The 19,109-nt window shown below is 36.1% G+C and overlaps 1 protein-coding gene across 2 annotated transcripts; it reads right to left on the bottom strand.

Moving 5' to 3' along the window:
* Positions 1 to 1,452: 1,452 nt before the first annotated feature.
* znf217 (zinc finger protein 217) lies at positions 1,453 to 13,132 on the bottom strand. 2 transcript variants are annotated; one of them, XM_084427144.1, is made up of 6 exons: positions 12,609 to 13,132; positions 6,841 to 8,509; positions 6,286 to 6,408; positions 4,792 to 6,129; positions 3,276 to 3,396; positions 1,453 to 3,190 (listed from the first exon to the last, which is right to left on the bottom strand). In XM_084427144.1, the coding sequence occupies exons 2-5, from the start codon at positions 8,150 to 8,152 to the stop codon at positions 3,287 to 3,289; spliced, it is 2,883 nt and encodes a 960-aa protein (XP_084283270.1). In that variant the 5' UTR covers positions 8,153 to 8,509; positions 12,609 to 13,132; the 3' UTR covers positions 1,453 to 3,190; positions 3,276 to 3,286. The 2 variants fall into 2 exon arrangements, with proteins under 2 accessions (XP_084283270.1, XP_084283271.1); XM_084427145.1 differs by having other exon boundaries at positions 1,454 to 3,190; positions 12,596 to 12,798.
* Between the last annotated feature and the right edge of the window lie 5,977 nt (positions 13,133 to 19,109).

Here is a 19,109-nt window from a genome sequence, read left to right on the forward strand (position 1 = left end):
CTTTTTATATTATGTGTATATTTTGATGTAAATTTCTGTTGTGAAGCACTTTGTGGCTTTTTGTCTGTGAAAGGTGCTATAGAAATAAAGCTTACTTACTTACTTGTACTAGTCACGTCCAAGACATTTTCTTTTTTTCAACTCAAAATCTTATGGAATTTTTATTTTATTTTGCATAAATAATAGGAACCTCACTTCTAGCAACTAGCAAGTCCAAATGTGACATTCATGAAAAAAAAAATATATATATATATGACGTCCAACCACAAATTTACTAGCAGTTTGTCTAGACCAGCGGTCCCCAACCTTTTTTGCGCCACGGACCGGTTTAATATCAGACAATATTTTCACGGACCAGCCTTTAAGGTGTGGCAGATAATTACAACAAAATAAAATGATACAACCAGCATAAAAACTGGGGTATTTTTTAAATATAATAATAAACGTGAATCCAATGTGTAGGCCTACTCGCAACTTTCACAACTTTATTAGCAGCGTCCTCGTAACATCGCGCCTAAAGACACCTGAGAAAGCCTGAACACAAACAAAATGCCCCCCAAAAGAAAAAAAATCTCCATGTTTTCGGTGCTGATGCGTTCATGTAACATGTAAGGGTGGCGCTGCCAATAAAGCACCTAAAAGCTGTCACAAAGAACCGGCAAAATTAATGATTATGAATATGTAAAATATAGCATGAGACATTTTAATTGTTTACTAATAAACAAGTGTTTTCTGTGTCAGTGTCGGCTGCAAAGATGAAGTTGACGATGCTGACTCGCGATCTTCGCAGTAGTGAACGCGCCAGAGAGAAACGCACATTTCATATGAATTACATAAGCAGAGAGCAGTAAGTTTTCGCTTTGAATTGTTCTGTTTAAAAGTAGACATTTCAAGCTTTCTATATATGTCTCAGGTTTGTGAGGCAAGTAGGCTACCTTATCACTGAATTTCGGTTAATTTATGAGACAAGCTCCAGTTCACGTGCCGGCGCCTCCGTGTCATGATTATCTATTTTCTAATATATTTACTTCTTATTTACTAAATCCAGGCAATTGGTTGATGAAACATTGATTGAAACAACAATGTCTGTAACATTTTTTTTTTTTTTGTGAAATAAATTTCTAAATAAATGTGACTTAGGCTATAGTCCAGTGCGACTGAGGCTATATATGTTTTTTCTTCTTCATGACGCAGTTTTTGACTGATGCGACTTATGGTCCGGAAAATACGTTAAGTTATTTATCCTTTCTGTGCGGCCCGGTACCAAATGTCCCCCGGGGGTTGGGGACCCCTGGTCTAGACTACTTGGCATGCAATGTACATCAACTCAGGACTCCAAATTAAGCATATAATGTAGTATACGTTTTAATATCTAATAAACATCCACAATCAAGATTTTAAAAACATTTCACTCACCTTAGTATTCCTCAGATGAAAATGAAAAAGACAATTTGACATTTCTTACAGTTTACACAACTGCTTTATTCTGCCTCTAGAAAGGGTCACAGCCCTGGAATACACCTGGCTTAATAACAAGGTGGGTTACAAGATTGGGAATCCAAATTACACATTCTGTTAGAGACCGAGAATAACAGCATCATTCATGAAACAATGGACAAGACAGGGGAGAAAAAGCATCATTCACACAACCTTACCACAAGAAAGGAACTCTAAAGAGAAAATTAGTGAAAGTGCAAAAGAAAGAAGAAAAATTAAAAATGGGAACAAATACACTCTAGAAATTTTTTTTTGTTTTTTTTGTTGTTGCACAAATACAAAACAAATTTACACATGGCTGTCACTACATCCTAAACCAAACTACCAACACAAACCCAATTCAGTGTGTTTGAAAGAGTCGAAATACTGAGCACAAAAACCAGAGAGAGACATTGAACCTACATAATAGTTGGTTTTTCACTAATCGAAATCCATTCTCAAAAACACAGTGACAGCCATCACTCAGCCTAACTGATCTACAACTCACAAAAATAACTAAATAAGGGACAATTCCTCATTGTGGGGTGAAGCAAAAAAAAAAAAAAAAAAAAAAAAACGCTTCAAGTTTATCATCAAGGAAATACACTGCATTTGCTTCAGCTCATGAAACCCCCTAAAACATTACAAAATAAGTTAACTCTCCGGTGGCCAAACATCTTCAGGGAGTAAGAGTTAGTATACTGAACGCAGACAGTAACAGAAACCATGACGTGCTTTAGCCACCAATCCACAAACACGCAATGACAACCTAATAAACCAACACACTTGCCTGAAAATAAATTATTAGGTAAAAAGAAAGAAAAAAACAAAACAGCAAAAGAGCAAAAGACAGAAAATGCTCACCACACATTTGGCAGAACTGCTCAGCAGCGGCGGCACAATATCACAGTTATGTATCACTTAAATCCTGAGCATCCCATTGAATGTCTTTGTCACAGTGAAAGAGGTTCCATGCAGTCCCTGCATTTCTTTTTTTTTTCTTTTTTTAAATGTACCTACACAACAGTACACAGTACGTCACCATTGCTTCAAAAAGTCTCGGATCCGAGACGGTAACACAGCAGCTCGATTTGTACAAATGAAAAGATTTATAACTTTGGAAATGATAGATTTCCCATTCTCTGCATAGCATAAAGTTGACCTGTAAAGTGTAAAAGAGATGTTAAACATTAACAATATAGACAATCTTACACAATTAGAGAAAAGCAAAAAATAACACAGCGCCCCTCCTCGTTTATTTGGTCAGTGCCGTCCACTCGTAGATAAAGCATGTAGGCTTTTAATAAAAAGTAATGGAGGCACTTGCTGGGCTTGCGGTTTGATTAGTATTTAGGCCATCATAAACCACCGACCCACAACAGATTCACAAGTCAACTGTCATGCACGTCTGTGCGTCTGACGTTCAGCTTTGTGTTAAGTGCACCGCAGATGAATCTTATTGCCATAATGGAATGCAAATTGAATCAAAACAACACTGTTCAAGGCTGCAGTCCAAGTTCATTCTGCCTTCCAGCCAAGGCTATTGCAGCGCTTGCGGCCCGAATCCCCACAGTTCATCGTTCCAGCACATCAAACCTTGCAGCGGTAGTGTCTGAAGAACATTTTGAGCAACATCAAATCCTTTAAACTTTCCTCCCAGCCGTGGACCCCACCGTTGGCGACCGCATCCCCGCTTTCTCTGCATATTTCAAAGCTGTGAGGAGAGACAATGCGATTAGCTACATGGAGCACAGCGCAATACCTGTGAAACGAGAGCAAGGTCTGCCAAAGACATTTACCCTGGATAGTTCTAAGAGCTCTTATCTGAAGGTCCACAGCGTTCATTACTCAGAGGGCTGGTTTGGATTCTCCTCTGAGTCATACTAGTGGAGTAATGAGGGAAGATCAAGGACCTACTCCCTAAAGAGAGGAGCATATGGGGTAGTGTTCAGTCATAGTACCAGACCACATCCTGACTAAACAACTGCCAAGACCATTTAAGAGGCCATGGTGAAGTCTAAAATATTTAAATAGCTCTAGAAAGGTACTGCCTGCACTTTCTCAGAGGCTTGAAATGTAACTATAACATTGAAACATGAGGATATTTTGTATTGTGACATTATTTACAACAAATAAGCTGCCACTTCACACATATATACACATATATACATACACACATATATATATTTTAGTGCAGTCAAATCGATTATTCGTATCTAAGATAAAAGTTTGTTTATATATGTGTGTGTGTTCATATTATATTTATTTATATATATATATATATATATATATATATATATACAGTATATATGTGTGCGTGTGTGTGTGTATAATTATATATACACACGTATACATTTACACACATACTATATATATATATATATATATATATATATATACATATACATATACATATACATATATATATATATATATACATATATATATATACACATATATACATATATATATACACATACATACATACATACGTACGTACGTACGTATATATATATATATATATATATATATATATATATATATACACATATACATTTATTTAATAAAAAAAAAAAAAAAACTTAATATTGTGAAATATTATGACAATTTAAAATGTTTTCTATTTTAATGTAATTTAAAATGTAATTTATTCCTCAGATGAAAGCTGAATTTTCAACATCATTACTCCAGTCTGATTTTATGCTCAAAAAACATTCATTATTATTTTCAATGTTGAAACCAGTTGTGTAAAAAATTTTTTTCAAAATTCTTTGATGAATAGAAAGTTCAAAAGAACAGCATTTATTTAAAATAGAATATTTTCTAACATTATAAATGTCTTAACTGTAACTTTTGATCAGTTTACTGACTGCAGTCTTACTGACCCCAAACTTTTGAAGGGTAGTGTTTAATGTTACAAAAGCTTTCCATTTCAGATAAATGCTGTTCTTTTGAACTTTCTATTCGTCATAGCATTATGAAATAAAAATGTAAAAAACTGTTTTCAACATTGATAATCATCATAAATGTTTCTTGAGCATCAAATCATCATATTAGAATGATTTCTGAAGGATCATGTGACACTGAAGACTGGAGTAATGATGCTGAAAATTCAGCTTTCATCTGAGGAATAAATTACACAACTATATATTCACATAGAAAACAGCTGTTTTAAATTTTAATAATATTTCGCAATATGACTGTTTTTGTTTGTATTTTTAATCAAATAAATATTTGCTCTCATTTCTTGAGTATAAACAGATCTCTTCCATTACCTAATGAGCATTTCCTAAAAATCATATATTAAATGCTTACCAGGGCCAGGTGAGGCCATGACAGCGTGGCTGGAACCTGCAGCGGCGGGGTGATAGAGCGACGCCAGGTTGTTGGGTGTGTAGGTGCGGAGCAGGTTGAGGACATTCCAGTCAGCTTGCATGTTATTGGAAGACGGCGTAGGAGTCACCTTAACCGAAGCCAAGGGCGAGTTCGTCTGCAGCGAGGTTTTTGCATTTCTACCGGAGGGCACAAGCCTGTTGAAATCCTCTCCAAGCCGTCCAGATGCGGCATGTAGAGGCTCAAAGGACTTCTGTCTCTTGCTAGAGGGTTCGCCGACATCCATTTGCGCCAAGTTTCGGAAACGGTCTGACAGGCAAAGTCTAGCTGGGTCTGTGGGCCATACCATTCCGTTTTTGCCCATACTTGCCCTCTGACTCATCTCATGATCCAGGCCAGGCCTCTTCTTGGACAACTCTCGATCATTTACAATTGCCACATTTAATTTTCTGCTAGATTCTTGCTCTGAGATTCTAGATAGCGAGCTGGTTGCATCCGATTCCCTGCCCCGCTGACCCTCCTGGTGCTGTTCTCTCCAGCGCTCTTTTGCAGGAGAAATCTTAGACATCTGTGGATGTTTCGGAACCCTCTCCCCAGGTTTTTCCGGCTGCCGGAGTGGGGATTTGGTCCGACGGGGATGCTTCTTGTTGATGCTGGGCAAAGGAGTGACGTCTTTACCCTCAAGAGCCGGCGGGCAACCAGTGTACCGTTTCTGTTTCTGAGGTCCCCTGTATCCGTTCTTCTTGACGTCCAACTTCTCCTTGTGGACGAGCTTTTTGTGCATCAGGAGAACCTCAGGGTAAAGGGTTTCATAGGAGCAAGAGGTACATGTGTTGGTCAGTAACAGGTTTCTGGGTACTGAGGTAGCAGATACAGAAAGAGACACTTTGAGGGAAAGATTCAACGGTGCCTCAGAAGCCTCTTTCTCCTCCATCTTCAGGTTTACAGGTACTGGGTATTTTTTGTTGACCTCACCCGCAGGGGTGTAAGGGGCTGCGACAGGAGAACTTGCATGCTCCTGCTTTACTTGAATGAAAGGACTTGTGCTGGTAATAATGGCCTGGCTCATGCCTGGTTCACGTTTAACACTAACAGGGAGAGGTTTAGGAGCAAGCCATTGTTTGGCTGGTTTTAAGGCTCGTTTGTCGTCATTCTTTGGAGGTTCGATGGCCTTGATGATATTTCTAGTAGACGATGTTGCAGGAATGTTCGGGATTTCCGTGAAAGGTTTATCTTTGTGACGTCTGTCTAAATGGTACCTCAAAGATGTTTTCTGTGCAGCAGCATAGTCACAATATTCACATTTATAAGGTTTTTCACCTGTGAAATGAAAAGAGAGATGCCAATATTTAAATAAACCGTAGCAAATAAACAATCTGTATTAAAGATTTTCATCCTGAAATACAAGAAAACAGAAAGCCTAATGAGACATAAGTTGTAAAAAAAACAAAACAAGCAATACAACCAAGTACTAACCAGTATGTGTCCTGAGATGAATATTGAGGTAATAATTCGAGCGGAAAGTCTTGCCACAGTAACTGCATTTTCTTGGAGCAAGAATTTTGAGCTTCATTTTACCTGATCCATCCTCACTTTTATCTGTAGGACAAAGAGAGACATGTTTAACATAGGCAAAACCTATATTGCTTGAATGGTACAACATGGTGACCTATAACAGAAATTAAAAACTGTGAGCTGAACATGAGTCATACAACAGAATGCCCTTAAATAAAGTATGAAAGTTTCAAGTTCTCTCTTGACCAGCAGAGGGCGCTCTAAGTTCTTCACTAGTACAAAAATAGGTTTGTGTGAAAATGCAATTGAACCATTGAGAAGTACCTTCTTCTGTAATAAAGAGTGCACATTTCTTTGGTAATTATGGTGTGCATGATGTGCATAATTTAACAAGGTGATGCCAATTATGAGCTCTCTGTGGTGCAACGTCTGACAGATGATGGTTTGTTGTTTATACCAAGCAATTAAAAACTAATTCAAATGTGAATGCAATACCAAACACTTTGGTAATAATACCTGGATTAAAGGCGTCAACTGGCACTCCCTCTTCCGAGCCATCCTCGGAGTACTCCTCTGCTCGGTCGAGAGATGAACTGCTACACGAGCCTACACTTTGGGCCCTCCCGTCTACAGGTGTGGTTGGGCTCTCTGCTCCCCCTCTGCTCTTGTGGATTCTAGAATGAAGGACCAACTGATGGTACGTCCTGAAGATCTTGCCACACTCTTCACAGTTTGTTGGCTTGTCTTTACGAATCAGACCTTTTTGCTCAGGTGATGGGGAAGGAGTTTCAGTAGGCTTGAGTTCACTTCTTAGGCCTCGCCTGACTGGTTTATCTCCACCGCCAGAAGCCCAAATGGCCCCCAGTTCCTCTTTTTCAGAACCAGAGTCCTCGTTGTCAGAGTTGGAGTCCGCGTTGAGCTCCTTGGCTAAGTTTGGACCTGCCGCGATCTTGCCCCTGGTGGCCAACTGCCAGGCCTGGTAGGTGTTGAAAGGATCAAGTTGTGATATCCAGCGTCCAGACGGGTGATTATTTTCAGCTTCTCTCACTCCAGACGGATGCAACTGTAAGGTCTGCAAAAATGACTTCTGGGATTCAGGAACCTCCTCAGCAGGCTGGCTGACAAGGGAGACGTTCTCATCTACTTCCGGTTCCCGATTGTGGACTTTGCTGTGCTCAGCCAGAACTTCCTTGTTGAGGAAAAAGAAGCCACATACCATGCACATTTTGTACGGTGTGACCACAGGTGATGAGGGTTGGTCTTGGATGACGTCATTAACGGTAGTCGGGATCTCCAGGTCCTGGTTTTTGTTTTTAGAGCCAGCCTTTCCACCATGGGTTCTCATGTGGTTCTTTAGGAACCACGGCTCTTTGAAACGACGTCCACAGAGGCCGCAGCAGTACGTGAAAGAGTCCTTGTGTTTCCTCATGTGCGTTTCCAACTCTGTCGCATCTGCGACAGCCTGGCCGCACACAGCGCAACAGAGCTCCTCATTCTTTTCCACAGCTGGGCAGGTCTTAGAACGGGCCCTGTCGCTGGGAGTTAAGAATTCCGCTTCCACGCGCAACACTGCAGGAGCATGGAATGTTGTGGGATGCTGGGATAGAAGGTGTGGTCCCAGGTCTTCCTGATGCAGGAAAGTCTCTTCGCAAAACATGCAGTCTAGAGGTAGGCTACTTTCTGCCAGCGTGTCAGATTTTTCCACCAAGCTGGCATGGGGCGTCATGCTAGACCCAGTACCAGGCATACTTGCACTGCTGTGGCTGAGAATGTCATGACCTAGTCCATCAGGACTTTCCACATATGGGATCAATGGGTGGGTAGGCATGTCAGCAGGAATTTACTTGGGAATTTTTTTCTTGTTTAGTTTCAGTTGAAAGCTTGTACGAAACAATATGTTGAATGTTACAAGACATGTGAAAGTAGAGTCATTCTTTTGAAATACTCATGAAGGAGGATATGCATGAGATAACAAAATACCAAATTCTCTTAACACTTCCATGGTACTTCTCAAATTTGAATTTCAGAACAGCACATTTGCTAAGAGTTTCTGTAAACCCCTATGATCCATCCTATACAGGAGAAGCAGTCGGGGCTTGCCTGTTACTGCCAGGTAAAGGGGCATTAAACTCGATCAGTTGATTTCTTGTGATTCACACAGAGGAATTGTCCTGACAGGCAAAACCTGAAATGGAAGAAAAGGACAAAGTCAGGTGTGGCCACTTCCGTGGAATGCAATCAACTCAGGACTACACTTACAAATGATTCAATTAATCTGCACTCATCTGTTTTGTACTGTTACGCGAGATGAAACATGATGTCACATAGATAGCTAAAAAGATTAGCAACCACATAGGGCTCTAGGATTGATGTTTAGCTTAAGTTTCTTAAGTAAACTGGAGAACAAAGAAAAGTTTAACATTAAGCACACTGCAATTTGTCAAAGTGGAACAAATACAGAGCAAGTGATAATCTACACTCCTTGGTCAAAACAGAAACATACATTTAACATTGTTATCGCATAAATCAGAGGATTGTTTTAATTTAGGATATATTTAAATATTGTTTCATTATTTAAGGAAACATATACTGAGGGAAATGCAATAGTAAGCTAGTGGTTAAAGATCTGGGCAAACAGCCAAAGGTTGAGGCTTTGACACCAAAGTATCTGAACTGGGAATGAACCAGCAACTAGGTGGCTGTTGGGGGGGGGGGTACAGTATTAGTCTATAATAATTGTGCCCTTGAGAAAAGTCCTTAGCGCTAAGTTACTCCAGTGGGATGGTCGCTGCACCATGCCCAATGTAAATGAAAAGAATAGACATGTTTTATCAAGATTTTAGATTAAAATATGTGTTTGTATTAGGGATGCTATAACTTTTGATTTATAATATGCTAAAACTGGTCTCCATTTCTTTTGTTTTTCAACCTTTTTGTATCAACTTCAGTGGTCCAGCAATGTAACAAATCAAAAAATGTTATTACAAATATCCCGTTTAGTAATCTCAATTGATAAGAGGTCATAAAAACTGCAAGCACGTATGTAATGCATTATAAAAAATATATTATAAAAATGCTGCTTAAATCATTTTAAATTGAGCTTAATATGTCACACAGGACAGCTCTAAATAAGAAGCCATTTTATAACTTCAATGTAAACAACTAACATTTGACCAAGTCCTTTGATGTAAATTGTGTTTTTTACATAAATGGAAACTACTAAATAAGTACATCACAATGCAGTACTGTGAAATGTAGGTGTGCCTGTAAAGATTACCTGTCTTTAATCAGGCATTGTACTGTAGACATATAATTAGAAGAAACTTTGGGGACAACTTTAAATTAACTACCAACTTTTTCTATGACTAACAGAAAAATCAATGATTCTATGATTCATATACAAGTGTCATCTTTTAAGACAATGGACCCCTATGATATAGCTCTAGATACTTTTTTTAAATTGGTTTTAGTAATATAATTTAATTTAATTTATGAATTTAATACATTTGTGTGACTATTTCTCTCTATATATTATGTTTTATATATATATATATATATATATAAACACACACACACACAACTTAAATGAAGATCACAAAAGTTGATAATTGATCATAAAACAAACATTATTCATTATTATGGAATTCTGTCAACGTTGTTTATAAAGGAACAGTGAAAACGTCGCATCTAGAACCCTAGTGCCTACTGAAAGTATAATTTCAGTAAATATGTATACGTAACAAAAAGAAAAGCATTGTGCAAGACCTAATAAATTGCAAACTCAGAGTGCTCTGTATTGGTGCATTTACACAACTTGAAGGAAAAACACGATTTCAAATCTTTAGAAAGTTTTTCAGGGACAAAACTGATGAAATTCTTTAGATGAATTACTGTGAGGCAACAGGAAGCCAGACACTTATGCCTATCTACAGCATCCTTCACAATATCTGCAAAACCTCACTCATGAGGCCTTAGGTGGAGTCACAGCATTGTTCTGCAACCTTTTAGCCTACCTTCCATGCTGAAACAAGCCATTAAATATGGGCAACCACATTCATCTTTCTCTTAGGATATTAAATAACAACCAAGATTAATATACAACACTCTTATCAAGCCTATTACAAAGTTTCAGGCAACTTGCCAATCATTTGAAAACTGAGTACTTATTTTACACAAATGACTTATTTTACAATACCTAAAATACAAAGCATAAAAAATATATAAAAAAATCAATCATCAAATGACAATAATCTCTACATCCCTACATCCACACTACTAGTCCAAATCACTTTTGGGAAACCCTGTGCAACACAAAAATAGGCTTTGCTAATGTTAGGCACTGAAAAAGAGAAACAGAGGCTGAAGATGAAAAAAAGAGAAGGCTGAAAAGGAAGCTTCAACACTTCAGTTATCTACCGAATAACCACTGTTAAAAAAAAAGAAAAAAAAAGCAAGTGAAAAAGAAAGAAAACAATCTGTGAATTCTTTTAAGATTCTGCAGACATGCTACTCTAATGACAGGCCTTGCCATGCTGATTTCAACAAGCAACACTGTTTGCTTCTCAAAATCCTTCAGATAGTAATCGCAAAGTAATTTACTTTGAGTTATTTACTTCTAAATGCACAACAGTTATCTAAAAAAAAAAAACTAAAATAGTATAAAGTTCAAATGTTAATAGCTCCACCTATACTTGCATCATTATAAAAGACTAAAACACGGTTAGTTGACATGCTGAAGAAACAGCTAGGGACCAGCTGGTGTTTGTCTTACTCTTTTGTTTGGGCTTTGCCATGCAACCTGTTCACAAGAATAGCGCGTTTGTTGGCCCCAAAACCATCCAAATTTATCAATAAGAGTTCTTAAAAAGACAGTGTCAGTTACACTTATTGTAATTATCTTATAGAGCAATAAATGGTGCGGTTGGCTCATGCAAATAAGTGAAAAACAGGTTATTATACCTTAAGAAAAACAGTATGAGTGGCTTTTAGGGGAGAAAAAAAAGTGTTGCTCAGTAATTATCTCAGAAAAAGCTCTCAACTGTAATTCTGACGTCAACCCAAAACATTTATGAATAAAGTAAAACATAAGTATATAAATAAACACACTTTGCAGATGATATATAGCACACACTAATATATATATATATTTTTTTTTTACGTTATATAAACTATATACATTCATATACATTGATATATAAATGCATTCTATATATCATCTGGTATAAATAAATAAATATATGCACATACACATTTATATACACAGGCGAGGTATTCAAACGCAGCACTTCTGAGCACACTTGACGTCGAGCACAAATGTGTGAGACTGGGGAGAATGTGGCGATGGCTGCTGATTAAAAGAACGGTTACTGACGTCATAATGCAAAGTTTAAAAGTATCGATTTTCCAAAAACATAATAGAAACTGTGTTCTAAACGAAACGTGCGTTCTTAAAGAAATCGTGGCTGATATAAATAATAATGCCTCGTGTGTGGAAGCATGCCTTTAATGTGGCTGTAATTTCCTGACACGTGATCATTCTAACTTGATCAGCAAGCCTGCAGATTGCTAGTAGTTATTTTACTACATACCTCGCCAATATACCTGCATGCCCTGTTTTTCTTTTCTTTCCTTTTTTGTTTCCATCTTGGCATGCGATACAAAACTCCTCCCTAGCTACAGTTAAGATGTTTTTACTATAGAACAATGAGATCACTATGTGGTCAAGTATATAAATAACTTATAAACATCAATATAGTTTGATGGAAGAAACTATAAAAACAAGACAGAATAGATATTCAAACCAAATGAATAACATAAAATCATTAGTATGACAAACATCAGTTTCACAAAAAAAAAAAAAAAAAAAAAAAGAAGTTCCTTCTTCTTTGTATTTATTAGAATATATTATTTTTCGATGGCTGTATCAAAAGCTATTATTTGTAAACATAACAGGTCGGATAGCAAAATACAACTTTACAACTTTGTTTTTGGGGATGGCTGAAACTTTTGTCAAGTTGTTTGTCTATTCTTTCAAGTTAAGGAAGAACATCAAAAGACCTTTATGCAGTTCCTGCATTACCAACAACAAAAAAAAAGACACCAACTTTATCATCCTCTTCTATTTCGTTTCGTACAATAGAGAGAGTTTGTTTTCAAATAAAGCCTTAGTTCGTTAACTTTGGTGAGTTAGATCAACCTGCGCTCGTGCTGATAATAGAAATTTGGCTAACGACACGCTAGCGATGAGTGATATAGAAAATAAGGAACTCACCCTCCATACCTACCATTATGTTCAGACTTCGTCAGGTATTCTTATTGTGTGCCAACAATCGCTATAGTAACTAATAACGTATATGGGATGTTAGTTTGGTAGCTGGTTTTCTTTCTTTCTTTCTGGAAATCTGATTAGCTGAGTTAGCCAATTGTTAGCCGGACGAAATGCCTTGCTTTCAATGTTTGCAAATCACTCACTATGCAGCTGTTGCGTTCAGAGAGAGAGAGAGAGAGAGAGAGGGCGCGCTCCCGTGGGTAGCTGGATGTTCGATTCTTTAACGCACTGTTCTTTTGAGTCGAATGTATATTAAATGAATCACTTCAGCTGGTTCACGAAACCGGTGAATCATAAACGTACAGCCCGAGCAGTACCCGATTCTCGAAAGAATGACTGTTAGTTTTAGGGCCTCCTACATAAAGCACAATAGGGGTAACGTTAGTTTGATTCCCTTAAAAGAGTGGGCTCGGTCGATCCTGTTCGTTGTTAGTGAATCTCATTCTCAACGGTTTTCTGAATTCATCTGATTCACATAACAACAAAGTATCACTTTTGTTAAAGGGATAGTTCACCCAAAAAAAAAAAAAAAAAAAAAAAAAAAAAGAAGAAGAAAAAACCCGAATCTGTCATTTGTTGTTGTCAACATGTATGAGTTTCTTTGTTCTGTTGTACACAAAAATAATATATTTTGAAGAATATGGGTAACCTAACAGTTGCTGGTTCCCATTGACTTTCATAGTATGAAAAAAATATAGAAGACAATGGGGACCAGAAAACAATTGGTTCCCATAATTCTTTAATGTGTTTTTTGTGTTTGTGTGTTTAACAGAACAAAGAAACTCATACAGGTTTAAAACAACATGAGGGTGAGAAAATAATGACTTTTTATTTTTGGTCCGAAAAAAAAAAAAAAAAAACAGCAGGCTACACAAATATCAGAAGTTTAAAATAAAATTCCCCAAAAATATGTTTACAATTTTATCAACACACATATTAAAACATACAAAAAATTATCCAAGTGTTGTTAAATATTATTAGAAATCGTATTTAGGCTCTCTAAATCATGGCTGCGACAACCTGTTCTGGCACAAATTAAACTACATTAAAAAAAAAAAAAAAAAAAACTATTAAAAAACAATAACATGGCTTTATTGAAACGTAGTTTGCCACGCAAGGATATTAAGGATCACGTGGTGACGTAATTACGTACCAACGTAAAAGAATCATTGAATTGCTTAATGAACTGTTCAAAGGAACCGTTCACGACAATGAGTCGGATGAGGCTGGGAGGCGCGTTCATGCAACCCACCGCGTTCTGTGGAACGTCGCGACTCGCGCACCTCTGATCACGTGACCCTCTCAACTATTCTTCATCTAGAATAGATTGTTGCAGTGGAACTGGTTTACGGTTATTGTTTATTATGAACGGAGGTATGGGAGTTATGCACAGCCTCTGATTATGTGGGGATGGCTTCCGTTAATAGTAAAGAGAAGGAAGTTAACAGTAAGTAGCCCATTAGGATTCATTTTAGCCAGCCCAGCATTGTAAACAATTGTCCTTTCAAAAACCCGGAGGTGCAGCTGGTACCCGTATGTTATTAGACCATAAGAAGAAGAAAACCGTAAATATGTTTACTAAAAGTAACAAAACATACCTTTTATAAAAGATTATTATTCTCTTAACAACGATAATTCTGCTAATAATCCATCTTGTCCACATTATTTTTAAATGGCTGTTTTCACCTTCATCTGTGGGTAATTTTGTTTCTGCTAGTTTTAGCTAGTAGGCCTAGCCTAAATGTTCATACATGCATCACAGGAGTAATTTTTTGTCCTAAAAAGTCAGCATTTCCAACACATCTCAAAATATGTATTATTTTTAACAATATTCTGTGGTGGAAATGACATTTGGAATATTCTTGGAATAAAATTGTAGACTCCTTTGTCTTGTTAAAGTAAATTTCACAGCTAGCATTTTATTTATCCTAAAACTCACTATTAAATATGCTTAAAAATGCATAATTTGGAAATTATGCACAATAATATTGTTTTATCCCGCAGCTTTATGTACCTAAAGGAGGGCTAAAAGGTATTTATTCCAGTTCATGTAGCCACACCTCATGGTGGCATCATCCTAAAAACTGTCCTTTTTCCCCCCATGCTTTTGACTAATGTCCATAATAGAGGTGAATAAAGTTGCTTTCTCTCCTTCCACAAGGATTCCATTCATTATTTCTTTCGCAACACACAGATAAGCACTGAAACGTCACTATTCTGCAACTGCATGAAACTAAAGGAAATTTGGCTGTTATTTGAGAGAGCAGATACTTATCAGGTCCCCTGCATTGCTTCCCTCAACTCACACACACACTCACACACACAACTCATGTAGGGTGGGGGAGGGGTAGAGGGCTCACACAAGAAAACACATGAATGTAAAGGCATCAGGGTTTGTTACTGTTACTTTATTAGTTAAAAGTCAGAATTATACAGCATATTTAGAAGTGAAGCTCGCTTTAGTCAAACTTATGTAGAAGAAAAGTACCATTCGGCATAATCGGTATTCAAATAAGCAAGTATATTTTGACATATAATGTTTTTTTGCAGAACAATCAATAATTCCAGGAAATTATATTTATTGTATTTATTTAATTCTTGTTATACAGAATAATACTCATTATGTTGCTCGTAATGCTTACTAAGACAGCATGCGTTTGTTGTGACACAGAATGTTGATTGTGACTGGAACAGGAGCGTACTCGGGATGTAGTAGTTCATCAGAAGTGAGAAGTACTTTAAACACCCTCAGGCGAAGGACACAGAGCTGTTGTGCAATCATTCCGTTGAGAAAACGTTGTTATTGACATTACTCAAATACAAAGACCAGGTTAATGCGTTTGTTTAAGCCTTTGTGTTTTTCTTCAGTTTCCATCCAAAATCTGACCTTCAGAACATGAAAAGTGCTTCTACATATATTCTGTACATCTAATATGGAAGGCTGCTTGTCCTTCTGCACCAGTCAAACTATTCTTTTCTTCAAGTTTGATATTATGCATGTGAATGAAGCGGTAACTTCCCCATCCCCCACATTTCCACACCCAACGCTCATGGAAAGGAAGATGCAGCTCTTGGGAATCTCCCTATGGCCCTTTGCTTTTGCATTGTTCTTGTGTGAGGACTTAAATGCTTTTTATTTATTTACTTACTTACTTATTTATTTATTTGCCCAGACCCTCATTGGTTTCATCTATGGAAACATTGTCATACATTATTTGATACAGTAAGAAATGGCGTAAAATAAAATAAAACATTCATCTTTTTTTGCATGAAGAAAAAATATATTTAAATGTGGCTATATATATATATATATATATATATATATATGTATACATGCAAAGTGTATGTTTATTTATATAATTTTTTTGGCTGAATAGAATGAACATACATACATACACATGTATATATATATATATAGACTTCAGATGCAAAAGCCTCTAAGTGCCATCTGAATTTTTTTTCTAAAATGAGTATTTTTATCAAGCTCGCATATTTAAGTTCAGTAATTTCACTTTAATGACAATTAAAGTGAAATAACTGAACATAAACATACAAGCTTGATAAAAATGATCATTCTAGAAGGAAATTTCAGATGGCACTTAGAGGCTTTTGCATCTGAACTCTTCATATATATATATATATATATATATATATATATATATATATATATATACATATAACATATATATGCTGTTCTTATAAACTTTCTATTCATCAAATAAAAATTAATAAATCTTTCCACCAAAAAATATTAAGCAGCACAACTGTCTTCAACATTGATAATAATAATAAATAAATGCTTTTTAAGCAGAGCAGAAAATTATTTGAATAAAAACAATTCTCCACTAAGAATATACGGTGTGTATGTATATACATATGTATACAGTACACAAACTGTACATATACACATATATACACACACACACACAAATCCAATTTGGCTCATTATTAATGCCCAAACCTTTGTAGTCTTATAAAGGATTTCTTTGGGTGGAACTATTAATTTCTGTTTCCAAAGTCAAACCTCCCATTCTTTTGTAGCTACAGTAATTCCATTGAAGAGTGTCCGTCCAGGCAGTGTGATGCTGTATGGTTCCCATTCATCTCTGCTCTGAATGCTGGCTCACAGACCAATGCTGTATTGCAATCATTTCTCTGAGAGAAGGCTCTCAGTTGCAGCGCACAGCTGTCAGCAGGGCCACACAGTCAACAAATCCACATCAGTCTCTGTTCAGGACCCATAGATGTCCAAACATCTCCAGAAGCTCTTTTTGATTAAATGTTTAGTACACACTAAAAGATTCCCAAGTCTCGAACCCAGTCGTTAAGTCTCCCGGTTGCTGGTTTCCATCAATGGAAAGTATTGCGCGGCATGAAGGGGAAAAGTTTACAAAAATAGACCTTTAGAGATAGATTTTTTTCAGTAGGTCTCTGTTAATGACTGATCTAAAGATTTAGCTCATGATAATCCTGACAATAAGTCACAGCAGCAAATACTTACTACACGGCTCTCTTGTTTTATGTATTATAGGCCTATGTTTTTTCATATATGTTAACATTAGTGTTTTATAGAAATCTGTAGAATTCATGTAGCCCCGCCCCCTTTCAGCACTGCACTTGTTGAGTTCCGTGTTTGTATTTCCACAGCATGAAGGATAAGATCTTACGGAAATATGAATGAACCGCTCTTTTAAAATCTTACAGTACAGTACTGTACATGTGATCAGTTCATGTATTTTGTCGGAGCCTGTTACTACAACTGTTAAACTAAAGCTACTGAGCAATTACAGATGGCAGAGTATTGAATAACACTGTATAAAACTAAAAAGGGAAATTGCCTTGGCCAACCTATTTGAACATTTTACTCACAGAGCTGCATTCTTCGTGGCACGTGAAGTTTGTGTCAAATGTGCCAATTCCTTAACTAAAATGTTGTACTAATATTAATGCTAGAAAGCCTGTGCTCTTGGAAATTGTGGGGGTTCTTTGGGGCATGATAATCTGGGTTGAGTGGGGACAGGTTTTTTCAGTATTTTTTGATGAATAGAAAGTTCAAAAGAACAGCATTCATTTAAAAGAAAAAATATTTTGATCAATTTAATGTGTTCTATTAAAATATTAATATTAATTTCATTCAACAGAATTAATGACAAAAGTATTGGTTTCTAACTGACCCTAAACATTTGAATGGCACCATACTATCTATCTATCTATCTATCTATCTGTCTATCTATCTATCTATCTATCTATCTATCTACACTGTAAAACCTAACACTGAAAGTCACTAAACAAAATGAGTACATTTAACTTTAATAAAAAATAAAAATAAAGTTAATGTAACAATAAAAAATGTGATCTTAACTGCAAAACTGCAGAACTTAAACCGAATAAGTTACGAATAACATATTTGTTATTTTAGCTCTAAATGAATGGAATGAACTTAAAATATTCAAGTTACATATACTCTAAATGATTGACTAAACCAACACTAAATTATGAGTGAATATGATTCAATATACCGGTATATAAGTTCAAAATACTAATTTGTATTTCTTTTTAAACTTAAATGGTTTGAAGCAATCAGTTTACTCAATCAGTTTGAGTTGAGTTGACTTATTGGGTTTTACAGTGTATCTATCTATCTATCTATCTATCTATCTATCTATCTATCTATCTATCTATCTATCTATCTATCTATCTATCTATCTATCTATCTATCTATCCAGTGCAGAGTAGATTACTTACCAATTTTTGTCAGTTACTGATTACAAATTACATAAAGAAAATTATAGTTAGTTACGCAATCCCATTACATTACACATTTTAGGTAATATAATGTGGCTACTTTTTGATTACTTTGACTTAACTCGCTATCACATTCAATTGAATAGGATCATATTTATGGATATAAAAATATATAAGTGTTACAAACATATATTTTATCTACAACATGAAGTGCATTGAATATTACATTACATTAAGTTTTCCCAAACTAGAGTTCCTGAAGGACCTGCAGGGGGGTTGTACGTTTAAAAGCTAATAATTAAATAAATCATAAATCATCGCCTTTCAAAGACAAAGTAATGGTTAAATGACTTACTGAGTGATAATTCAAATAATAATTCATTTTTAAAACATGAAAAAGAATAATTAGGGGAAATAACTGATGAATGATTAACTGCCATTGTGTGAATATGTAATGTAATCACTAATCAGTAAAAAAAGTAACTGTAATCTGATTACAAGTATTTCAAAATGTAATATAATCTAATTACAAGTACTTAATTGTTGGAATCTGATTACATGTAATCAGTTACTACCAAGTACAGTACATACTGGTAGCAATTTCTCGCATAAAATAATTAAACATAAATCAATATTTCATTTTCATATCTTTTTTTTTTTTAGCCATTTAATAAGTGTGATACAGTACACCCAGGTGGCCATTATCAGAAAA

This window comes from Rutilus rutilus, assembly GCF_951802725.1.
Source record: "Rutilus rutilus genome assembly, chromosome: 13".
Lineage (NCBI taxonomy): Eukaryota > Metazoa > Chordata > Actinopteri > Cypriniformes > Leuciscidae > Rutilus > Rutilus rutilus.

What these genes read in the sequence shown, in the direction of transcription:
- znf217 (XM_084427144.1), bottom strand. Translation starts at nt 8,152, where the DNA reads ATGCCTACCCACCCATTGATCCCATATGTGGAAAGTCCTGATGGACTA. An exon ending in AGTTGACGCCTTTAATCCAG is followed by an intron (nt 6,409 to 6,840) that starts GTATTATTACCA and finishes TTTGTCCTACAG; the next exon opens with ATAAAAGTGAGGATGGATCA. An exon ending in TCATCTCAGGACACATACTG is followed by an intron (nt 6,130 to 6,285) that starts GTTAGTACTTGG and finishes TTCATTTCACAG; the next exon opens with GTGAAAAACCTTATAAATGT.